This window comes from Saccopteryx leptura, chromosome 5 (assembly GCF_036850995.1).
Source record: "Saccopteryx leptura isolate mSacLep1 chromosome 5, mSacLep1_pri_phased_curated, whole genome shotgun sequence".
NCBI lineage: Eukaryota > Metazoa > Chordata > Mammalia > Chiroptera > Emballonuridae > Saccopteryx > Saccopteryx leptura.
Window position 1 is genome coordinate 140,401,066 of NC_089507.1, and position 12,065 is coordinate 140,413,130.

A 12,065-nucleotide genomic window follows, 5' to 3' on the forward strand; every position below is an offset into this window, starting at 1 on the left:
CCCAGGGCCACTGGTACGACTTTCCCGGTGCAGGGCCCAGTGTCCGTCCCCAGACCAAACCAGTCCTCAGACCTGGCTCAATTCTGCCTCGTTCACGCGTTCGTCCACTCATTCATCCACTTCTTCCTTCCTTCAAATGGCCACTCTGACCTCAGGACACTGGAGCAGAGGAAGGAAGTGGTAGGCACCCGCTGTCCTAAAGATGTCATGCAGGTTCTGAGTGGTAGGCAGACTCTGGGATGGAAACCGACGTGCAGGACACGTGTTAGCAATGCTCTCGGGGATCAGCATCAGGACGGAAAGGAGGGAGGGTGGGGCTCAGAGGAAAGCCAAGAGGCAAGCACACTCCATGGGACCCTCAGAGAAAGTTTCAGAGCTTGCATGACTTCCCCCAGAGCTGCTCTGCTCTGCTCTGCTCAGCACCCAGGCTCCCTGTTCCTGGCTGGCCTGCAGCCTGGAGGGGAGAGAGAGACCTTGGGCAGCCTACCTGGCAGTGGCTACAGCCCCTCCGTCTCCGTAGCCTGCCACTGAGGCCAACGCTCACCTTCCACCAGGTCACCTGTGTCCCCAGCCCCCTGCACCGCCCCCTCCCTTAGCCTCTCCCACCCAGGGGAATAGACGCTTTGTCACTCATCTCTGGCTTCTCGGTTCTTCCCTCAACTTTATAGCCTTGGGGTCACCAAGTTCCATCTGTTTTAATAGAAAGAGGCTCTGTCCTGCAGGCGGGACCTTGACTGATGTGTCAGGTAAATTGGGCTCCTTAAGAGAAGATAGGGAGGGGTCGGCTCTGAGATTCTGCAGGGCAGCCAGCCCTGTGTGCCGGACTCACACGCTGGGGTGGGACCCCGCTGTCTTTCGGAGCGAACTGGCCGTCCTGCTCCCGAGATGGCGGAGGTGAGTTGGTCCTCCCGCGGGAGCCCCCGGCATGCGCACCAAGGCCTTGGAGGCTCCACAGCGCATCTTCTGAAGTCTAAGTTCATGCCACCACACATGGCACTGACCTCGTGATGTTTTACAGGAAAACATAGACTTATTTGAAAAATAAACGAGCGGCTGGAAGAGAAAGGAAAAGCTGTCTCCACTCCAATTCAGAGACGCGCCCGAGGATTGGCTGTCTTAACAAGTTCAACAGCCTTCTCTGGAACACTCGTGCGAACTACACATGGCCCCTGTGACATCCTCAGACATCATGGACAGATACAGAACTGGCCCACCTTCAGGACCACAGCCCTCCGTGGGGAAGTCTCCATGGCCTCGTTCAGCCGCAAACAGACAGCAAAGCTGACTTGGATGTACCAAGGCCGTGTGACTTCAGTGGCAGTTGTGAGCTGGTCTGAGAAATGGACCCTTCCAACTCCTGCCATCCCACACCTCTGGCCAAACCTGGAGCTTCCTTCCACCCCTGGCTCTCCATGCCCTGAAAGCTTCCAGCCTGACTTGCTCCAGCCACTCAAGCCCCATCCTGCAGTGCGTGACCATGTAAGACAGTGTTCTCCTAAGTGCAAACGTCCCCTGCGCGAATCTGACTGTGTGGGTCGGAGGGAGCATGCTTGAAAACAGAGGCATGGAACGGAAAACAGAACGTATAGGCCAGGGCAAATACTGTCTCCCGAGAAGTGGCTCTTGGCCGCATGTGGGTACAGACTGGATGACGACAAAAATGGTGTTTCTTGCTGGGGGTGGCAGTCCAAAAATGTCTCAAACCGCTGTTGTGATCAGCTGTTTGTGTCCTTTACTAGCAGAGAGAGAGAGAGACTCCTGGGTCCCAGGACACACTGTCACCTTCTTCCTGACTTTCCTACAGATACCACGGTCATGACCTGAAGTAGCCCTCGGTGTAATCGGAGCAGCTGGCCGCCCAGGTCAGCAATTTTCGACGCCTCTTTTCTAGTAGGACAAAAGATAATGTTCCCGTGCCCAGCAGGGCCCACTTCCATCAGCAGCACTCACTCAGTGTGGACTGCTGCCCATGGAGGACAAGATGCCCCTTCTTGTTCAGCGGGGGCTGGCCAGAAAAATGCCACCCATCTCGGCCCCTAGAGCCATTGCCGCATGACCTTGGTGTTCTCAAAAGAAAACTGTTTCTGAAAAGTATCCGGCGCACCTGGTTTGGATGCTAGAAACCCCTTCTCGGTGACGAATGTGCCAACTACAGCCCATGTATGTGGCCTTGAACTTCTATCAGTGCACCTTAGTCTGCATACCTCTGCCAGAGCCTCCCCAGAAAGTTGGTTTCGGTCTGAGAGAGGAGGGAGAAAGATAAGGACACTGTGACTCTTTGAGCTGCAAGCCCACAAGAGGAAGAAAAAAAGGGGGCTCTGGGTCCCCAAAGTAAATTTTCCCCCTTCCTTTACGATGGGGGCGACGAGAACCAGCCCTTCCCTTGCATGTTCCAATTGTTTTCACCTTTATCCAAATGCACACACAGCCCAGATCCTGGGGGTCCTCCTGGGAAAGGCCACACTCAGACTGTGGGGTTTGTGCTGTGTGAGATTCTGGCTGGCACGGGGGGGGGGGGCATCGGAGAGCTTGGGAGACTGAGGGGCAGGCACATGACATGTTAGCCAGAGGACCTTCCAGAAGACACGACAGAACAGAAGCCTACCATGGGGAAACACAGACAGCACAGAATCCTAAAATGGCAGCCCCTTCCACAGCATGGGTGGACAGCTCACAGCTAGCATAACTAGTGGCCTTATGGGAAAGGCAGGGCACAAGGAGGTCTTAAGGGAGGTGGGAGAGCATCGTGCTGGAGCTTCAGGTCACTCCGGCAGTTCCCTGGGTCCTCTCTCCCCCACGTCCATCTCTCCCATCTCCCTCTGCACAGTAGACACACTGATCCCTCCAGGTGTAAGTCACTCCCTCGGGGAGACCATCCCATGGCTTCCTGACCCCTCAATAAAAATACGGGATCCTGCCCTGGCCTGCAAGGTCCCACTGCCCCCCTAGTCTGCTGACTGCAGGCTTGGAGGTGTCCCTGCTCAGGACATCTATGCCGCTCTCCCCCGCTGCCCTGCATGCCCGCCTGGCCCTCCATCTCATCCCTATTCAAATGCCTCCACGTCAGAGGCCTTCCTAACACAGCCCCTACCTACTCCTTCACCCCTGAACACATCTCTCCCGCCCCCAGAATATATAGCTAGTGCTCGACTTACGACCACGATGGGTTCCGGTCGTAACACGATTTGGTCGTAAGCTGAGTAGGCTATATATACAGTACTGTGAAATGATGTTATAAAAATCTTTAAGTCATATTTTATTGTAACTTTCATTATTGTTATATATCATAATTTTCTTTGTTCATTTTATGCCATTTGTATCATCTCTACACCATTTTGTTTCTTATTTTTACATTCATCAATTTTAAGTAAAACACTGCACTACCAGTACAACTGGCTTAATATTTGCAAAGACAATTTCCCCTTGGTAGACATCTTGGGAGGGATTTGATGAAAAATATCTAAGACACAAAACACAAATTGCTGTACCGAGTCTGGGATAACAGTTGAAATGGTGCATGTGGAGATGGTAGTGCTGCCAGAAGCTGGTCCGCACTGTCGTACGCCCAGCTGGGGAACGCTTACGCTGCCAGACGTGGAGCAGACGTGGCTAGCGATTGTGGTCATAAAGTTGAATGGTCATAAGTTGCATAGGTCGTAAGTCGATCAATATTTGTAACCCACCAGGGCTGAGCCTCACTCACTTGCTCGCTGCTGCTGTAACCTTCAGTGCCTGGTGCTTGGGACGAATGTATTCAACTGGGAGTCGACAGGTCCCCTCCTTTAGGACACCAACCTTCTTCTGTCTGGGAGATGTTTCTGAAGGCAGACGCACCAAGCTGAAGAAACCAGGCAGGCAGAGGGAGTCTCATCTCTGCCTACCCCAGGCAGGGCCAGCCTGTGGCCAGCAGGAGGCTCAGCAGTGAAGCTATGTCGCCCCCTAGCGGTCACTCGGCCACAAAGCCATGAAAAAATCATTGAGGTTTCCTGAGCCTGGTCAGGTGTGGGGGACATGCTTCCACCCATCACCGTTATTACAAGGATTAAATGAGATTGTCCACCTTTACAATCGGCGTTAACAGCGTCTGAATTACACGCGTTATCTCCCCTGACTCCCCGACTGGCCCTGGCCTGGTAACGGGACAACAATGCCTGCAGGACCCCTGCGTCCTTGGCCCGTGAACCGGATGCAGACGGGATGATGGGGGCCTTCCTTGTGTCTGACCACAGTATGCAGAGCCCCTAGGGGACCAATGCACCTCCAGGAACCACGATAAATGGCCGTTTCAGGCTTAATTCCATCTCCCGTTCCTGTGACACCCGTGATCCGCCAGCTATATCACCAGAGACTGCTGGAAAGGATGTGGAGATGCACTGTCACTTCTCTCTCTCTCTCTCTCTCTCTCTCTCTCTCTCTTTCTCTCTCTCTCTCTCTCTCTCTCTCTTACACACACACACACACACACACATACACGTGTGTGGTGGGTGCGAGGCGGGGAGAGCTGCCTGCAGACCTGAGTCCGGGCTCTTCCCGCATCCCGGCGGCCACACAGCAGTGGTCCTCGGTACCCAGCTCCCTTCCCCGCAGAGAGACGCCTGTCAAAGGCAGGGTTCTGCAGGGAACTGTGAGGGGTGGGAATCCGGGAGGGCGGCCACAGGCAGATTCACTCTACAAAACCCTGTCCATTCCTCGCGGGGCCCAGCAGCAGCCTCCCCAGACTTTCCATCCCAGGTGGTGTGCACTTGGTTCCCTTCCCAACCAGGTTCCGGGACACAGCCCTGTGTGCAGGCAGCCCTCCCCCTGATGGCAGCACCCCGGAAGCAAAGGGCGCCCCCACCAGGAGGGGAGCAGAGCCAGCTGCATCGCTGTGTCCGCACTGAGCCTCCGCCTGCCACAGACTAAGCCCGGGAGCCAAACTACCCGGAGGGGAAAGGAAGGGCCCCGCGGTTCTGCTAAGTGCCCAACATGAACAAGAACGAGGACGGGATGTGTGAGAACGCCACGCACCCCGCCACCATGCACGCTGACGCTCCCTACGCCGACGCCACACACGCCTACACCCTGCACGGACACCATGCACGCCGATGCCATGCACAGTATGCACACCGACCCATGCACGCCGATATCCCTCATGCCAAGGCCCCTCATGCCGACGCCATGTACACTCTATGCCAACGCCATGAACACTCCACTGCGACATCCCTCACGCCAAGGCCATGCCACATACGCTGTCACCACGCACGCCATTACCACACATACCTATACCCCGCACGCAGATGCCTCTCACTCGGATGCCACGCACGCTGACGCTCTGTACGCAGACGCCACGCACGACTACACCCCGCACTCCAAGGCCATGCACGCCGATCTCCTTCACACCGACACCCCCTCATGCCAATGCCACGCACAGTTAAAGACTCAATTGGCCAAGAGGGAGGACCACCTCCAAACCTCGGACGCCCGAGGGCAGGTCTGTGTCCCAAGTCACCGGCTTCCTGAATAGGCCCTTTTATGTCGTCGCCAGAAAGGCTCAGAAGGCACCGGGAGATGCACTGAGCCCCAGGAAGGGTGGAAGGAACCCCGTCGCCTGCAAAGCTGGCCTGGTCAATTTCCCACCATGCCCAGCGGCGCCCATCTGAGAATGTCATGCACTTCAATCATAAGTAATTTATGACCGACTCACTTGATTGGCCAGGAAGAAATACCCTCGAATCCCCCGATACCGGACCAGCAGCACCAGGGCCATCAGCAGACGCGAGCGAGGACTGGGCCTCTCAGCCCCAGGCCGGGACAGACCTTAATGGCATCATGTCACGCTTGTTTCTCAGAAATGGGCAGAAGCCAACGACTCGCTGAGCATCAGATAGTTGCAGTTCACCCCATGGGCCAGGCCACTCCGGATGGACCAGTGTAGGGAGGAGCTGACAGGTGGAAACCGACATGGTTCTGGAGGGAGATCTCTTCCCGGGGGACACTCAGCACCAAGTGACAGCCACGGGCTGGCTCTGCTGCCCTGGCAGGTAGGTGCCAGGCAGAGGAAGTACCCCCACCCCCACCCCACCCCCGCAGCCTGGCGCCTACCAGGAAAACACAGCATCATCAGTGTCTTACTTTTTCTGGAGCGGGAGAAGAACTTGATGCCCCCCGGCGAGGTAGATGAGCTGGAGGTGGGGGACGACTCTTTGGATGAGGAGCGGAAGAACCCACTGAAGCTCACACGGCGTGGGGAGCGCGGAGGGGACTCCTGGTAGGAGAACGGGAACACGGTTTTGGGGGAGCTGGGGCTGGTCTTGGGCCTCATGGGGGCCAACATGGGGCTGGAGGGTCGGTGCTGGGGGCCTCTGGAGAAGAACCCTTTGGAGGGGCTCCCGGAGTTGAAGGGACTATCCACCTGCGGAAGAGGGACAGAGAGACGGATAAGGTCACTCAGACTCAGGCATTCAGACCTTGGCCCAGCTCTGGACCTGTCACTGTCAGACCTACTCCTCCAAGGTCCTCTTCCACTCAGCTGTTCCTCCCCAGGACCCTACCCGAGAAACAACCCTAAGTTCTTCTACAAACAGAGGCAGGTTTGGACAGCACAGGACCTGGAAACGGCCCATCCATGGGCCAGTCAGCACCACACAGAGGCCCACTGACTTCTGTCCAGCTCTCCAGAAGGGGCTTCCTGGAGGGAGCCAGGAAGATGGGAAGGCAGAGGCCATCACTCAAAATGACGTATCTCCCCCCTTTAACCTGTTTGCAGGTCTGTCTCCGGAGACCCTGGTGATCACAGGCATGTTGGGACAGGAGGTGAATGCACATACCCAGAGGCAGCCCCTGTGTCCACGCTGGCCTCTGTCCACTTGGGGGTGCCTGCCCAGCACCATGACCCCTGTGAGTTCTTCCACCACCAGAGGGCTCTCTCAAACTAGGCTTAAGGTTCTTTAAAAGATGCCCTTGCAGGGACACCTTCTCAGTGACCCTGAACCTCAGGTCCACCTCTTTGCCATTCCCCCACCCTGCGCTGAAGGACCAGTGGGGTCCCAGGGCCCTAGCAGTATCTCAGGTGAGTTGCAAGGAAGGGGACCTTACCTTACGAGAAGAGTGCTTCTCGGAACTGTCCAGGTCCCCGTCCAGGAGTGGCATGGCAAAGGAGCTCAGGTCCTAGGGCAGAAACAGAGCACGATCTTGAAAAATAAATGGGAGGTCTCCCACTTCCTGATTTATTACAGAACTCTAGTAATCAAAATAGCATGGTACTTGCATGAAGACAGACAGAGACCAATGAATGGCACAGAACAGAGAGCCCAGAAGTGAATTCTCACAGCTAAACGACGAAATGATTTTTGACAAGGGTGCCAGGACCACTCAATGTAAAGAGACAGTCTGTTCAACACACAGCATTAGGAAAACTGTATATCCACATACCAAAGAATAGACTGGGACCCATACCTTATACCACACACAAAACCTAACTCAAAACAGATCAGAGATCTGAACATAAGAGCTAAACCTATAAAACTCTTAAAAAGGAAAATACAGGGGTAAATCTTCATGACGTCGGATTTGACGATGAGTTCTTTGAATATAACACCAAAACCCCAGGCAACCAAGTACGTTCATAGATAAACTGGACTATCTATGAAAATTAAAAACTTCCGCACACCCAAGGACACAGCACAGGCCTCACGGATTTGCTAATGTCTGCGGTCTAATCTCTGACGTGCTCGGTACCCTGGTTCCTTCTTTTATCGACAGCCCAGGCAGACCCTCTGTGGTTCCTCCAAATGAGGCTTGTCTGGAATGCTGTCTTAACTGCCCGGACACCTCGGTTCAAGGCCACTCTCCCCAATCTCAGAACAGCCCCTCCAGAACATGCCCAGCCTCGGTGTAGAGCCTGGCCCAGGGCCATGTGTAATTGCTATGCCTTTCCACTCCTACAACTGCTGCCCAGCCCCCAGATCCTGGTTTGGGCAGAAGTCCTGCACATCATGCAAAGCCCAGTTCAAGTATTACCTCTGGCTGGTCCCCACCCTCGGGCAGAATCAATTCTTCTCTTTATCTGTGTCCCCACCGTTCTTTCGTTGTACCCGGAGGGCCACATGCTGCTTGCCACCATTTATCGGCTATGTCTCCATCAAAGGCAGGGCAAGCCATTCCCCTTGCCATCCCTCAGCCTGTGTTTCCCCCAGCGGACAACAGGTGTGCAGAAGTGTCTGAATGAACTCCTAAAAATGGTACACCCCCTCCCCCCAGCCCCAGCGTGAGGGGTGTGATGTGCACACCAAGGAGTCAGCAAGCCAGCAGATGCCACGCAACTCCTTTCACGGGAGTGAGGAGTGGCCAGGTGTGGGGCTTTTATCTCCCATGTTAATGAGGACATTCCTCCCTGGTCTCCCATACCATTACCCTCCGATGTCTGTTCAGCACAACGGTTTCCATGAGCAGAAGTCTTTTTCCATAATGCTCATTTGTTCCTCCCCTGACAGTCCCGAGCACAATCACCGTTCTAGCTACGGGGGACCCCAGAGGCTCAGCAACTCGTGTCCAGAACAGTCCAGAAAGAGCTGAGACCAGGACACTGGCCCTGCTGCCGTCACAGGATGCCGGTGGTGGTCCGTGCAGCTGTTCCCAGCCAGAACACAAGTATCAGATCGACTGGCCACAACTGCATGCCCACTCCAAGGTGCTGTGGGTTTGCTCAGTCAAGCGTCCCCGCAGGGACGGGAAGCCCCTTGGCACACAGGGTAGCCTCTGCTGGGGCTGCCACCCCCACCCCACATTCCGTGATTCTAATCTTCCAGACCTCATCAGGAAACAGGGCACACTGGGGAGGCCAGCGTGGGAAGGTCTCTAGCCGTGGCCACAACAGGACCATTAGCTGGTCGAGTAAGTCAGACCTGGCCTCTCAGGTTGGCTGACATTCCACAAGTCCCAGGATGCGGAGCTTGTGCCCTGTCCGTGTGATTTCTCAACTTTCCACTCCCACTGGGGGAGCCTCACGTGCTCCCTATCACGGCTCCATCTGTTCCTTACACACACACACCCTCTCCCTTGTCCTGCTGACCACCCGTTGGGCCCTCCTTGGGTGCTGGGGTGGGTACTTCACTGAGCAATACTGGGGCACCCGGAGGTGTTGAAGATGAGATTTCTGCCAACAGACAGCTTTACCCTCTGGACTTGGCATCACCTGCACACTTGGTGTACTCCAGACCTCAGCCACGTGCCCCAGAGAGCAGGAGCAGGGCATTTGCTTGGGGAAGTACATGCATCTTAAGGATCTGGGCTGATGATGTCACCTGTCTGGAAAGCCTCAGGACAGAAGAAGAGAAAAAGCCCAGGTTTGGGGGAAATTCTCAAGATGCGAGCTGACCCTACCCCTCTTCAGAAATCCAGGCAGAAGTTCAAAGTCAATCATGGGAGAGGAAGGTGTCAACAGCAGAGCTGTCGTCGCCCATCTGCCATCAGCATGGTCCTTAAACCTTCCCACTGCTGCCTTATTTGGTCCCTAGAGCAGCCCCTACAACTAGGAGGGGCAAGTGGTATCATCCCAGGGTAGAGATGAGACAAGGAGGGCCCAAGAGAGGAAGCCTCTTGCTCAGAGTCAGACAACTGGGCGGCAGCAAGCAGGTCCTCCGGCCCAGGTCCATCCACTCTAGGCTCAGAGCTCCTTCCGTGAAACTGCCCCACCTGCATGGGGTGGCTCAGCGCCAGGAGCAGACAGCAACTCATGTGTCAGAGGCTTGGAAGATCTGGAGAGCTCTTTTGTAAAATAAAAACCGAGAATCCTTGGCACAGTGAGACCTTGAGGGGAGGGAAGAAGCATGGGCAGGGATTTGTGCAGTTCAGTGACTCCTCCCCAAGGCACCTGACGACATTCACTTTGTCTCGAAGCTCTGCTTCTTCTTGAGAAGTAATTCAGCTGACGTCATGGGGAACATAGTGTGTTACTCAACATGATTGCCCCACACTCAGGCACGTTTATCCTTTCTATAGTTGGGGGGCTTATGTAGGCTCCCGCTTCCTTGACACTTATCCCAACATTTCTCCATAAGGCCAGAGGCTTTATCTTGTTTACAACCAACCAACATGTGAATTCCTGCAGGCTGGGGCTGCTTTGCTGGCACCTCAGCCAGCCTCAATCGGAGGTGCCAGGGCGTGGGGACTCGTAAGCAGCCCTGCCCATTAAGCGCTTCTTGACGTGTGGTCTTCCAGAAAGTCTTTGTTGATGCAGCTGAGATGCCCCAGAAAGAGCCCGAGGAAAGCTCACAAACAGACAAACAGAAAGGCTGCCAAAGTCAGGGGCCCCTGGGCCTACACCTGAAGGCCAACTGGGGAGTTTCAACAGTGGGGTCACAGATGAACATTCCAGCGAAATCGCCGGCCGTTTGATTCCTACTAGGGAAGGGACACATCTAATGAGGTTTGAGGTTTTCATTCCCCACTCCTGCAGAGCAGACCTGAGGACACCGAATGCCAGGGGTATGTGAGACCACCCGGGCTGCAGGACAGCTGATCGAGGGGTCCAGTCCGGGCCTGCAGGAGTCCTGTGTCCCTCAGCAGGTAAGGACACAACCGGTTCACAGAGGTGGAGACAGAGCGCAGGCCTCACCCTGTTTGCTACCTGGGGGGCCGTGGGCATGTCTGAGTGCCGTTTCAAGTCTGCCAAATGAGAGAGTTTCGCCGCATAATTTCAGGAGAAGCCCTGAAGCTCCCACACCCCGTTTTTATCTGTTGAACTAAACAGCAGGGGGATACTGAGCACTTAAGCGGAGTCCTGCCCCATTGAGAAGAAAACACAACTCTCCTCCTCTGTGACTAAGTCCTAAAAGTAAGCTCCCTCCTCTGCTCCTGAACCACCAAACCCTCTCCACAGCTCTCGAAGCTCGGGGCCTTCGGGCAGAGTCTCCATGAACGTGGGCAACACCAAGAGCAGGGGCAGGGCATGCCCTTCGCATCCCTGGTGACACTTCACAGAGGAGGTATTTACGACCCGGCCGTGTTTGCGGCTTTCTACATGACGTGGGTCTCAAGCAGCCTCTGAGAGCTAATCCTCTGGGTTCTCGACTGATTTCTAAAGGCCCTTAATCTTTTTTTTTTCCATTGATATGAGAGAGGTAGAGGAGCATTCATTTGTTGTTCCACTTAGTTGGACACTCACTGGTTGATTCTTGTATGTGCTGTGACTGGGGATTGAACCCGCAACCTCAGCATGCCAGGACTATGCTCTATCCACTGAGCCACATGGCCAGGGCCGAAGATCCTTCAATGCTTTAAGCACCCGGGTCATCAGCATAAATGCCAGGTGGTTCCTGGAGGACACACTGTGTGATTCCAGAAAAGACATGTGTGGCACCCTCCAGACTACAGGTCACTCAGGTTTGCACACAGTGTCCCCTGGGACCTGCCTATCTCCCCCACCCCCAGTCGCTAACACAGGGGAGCTGCCCACACAACCCAACCTTGCCTGTATGTGACCCGCTGGTATTGTGGCTTGGAGCTCGCCTCTCATGGTCAGGCCTTGGCGAGCCCCCAGGTGGAAGGCACAAGGGAGGTGCCTCCAGATGGACTGGCTTTTACATAAAACCTCAACACCGCCAAATGGCCGTTCCTGGTATCTTGGCAGGGGTGGGGGGCGGTGGCCAGAGCCATGATCAATTGGGGTCTTTGAAAAAACATGTTATATAACCTCTCTCAGAAAAGAAAAAAAAAAAAGGAACAAACCCTGAATCACTGAAACTCGGCAGCGGGGGCCGGAAAGGGCCAAATTAGGAGAAGGCTAAACTTAACTCTTGGAGATGTTCCAGAATTCCTTATTTTCCACAGAGGACATCACGGTTTTTGACTGTGGTCTGAGAGACTTCCTGATACAAAAAAGAAAAGAGAACCGCCAGTTTTCACGCCTGCGGTCCCCCTTCCCACCTCCCCTATACCTGGTGGTCTTGGGGGACTCTCATCGCCGGCCGTGCAGCCTGGCCCTCCCCTGGCTTGAAGTAGTGGCCACACCACTACCCCCACCATCACCCAGGGGCTTGCCTAGCTCCACGGCACCAGACGCTGAACTCTTTTCTCAAAACTAAGTA

At 55.0% G+C, this 12,065-nt stretch overlaps 1 protein-coding gene across 2 annotated transcripts in view; it reads right to left on the bottom strand.

Annotated features, from left to right (window-relative positions):
• PRKAG2 (protein kinase AMP-activated non-catalytic subunit gamma 2) overlaps positions 1-12,065 on the bottom strand; it is a 204,782-nt gene that overhangs the window by 142,896 nt on the left and 49,821 nt on the right. For both annotated transcript variants that reach the window (XM_066385398.1, XM_066385397.1), the window contains exons 2-3: positions 7,075-7,146; positions 6,112-6,391 (exon numbers count right to left, since the gene is read on the bottom strand). In XM_066385398.1, the coding sequence (XP_066241495.1) occupies positions 6,112-6,391; positions 7,075-7,146 (352 nt within the window). The remainder of the gene's footprint in view (positions 1-6,111; positions 6,392-7,074; positions 7,147-12,065) is intronic.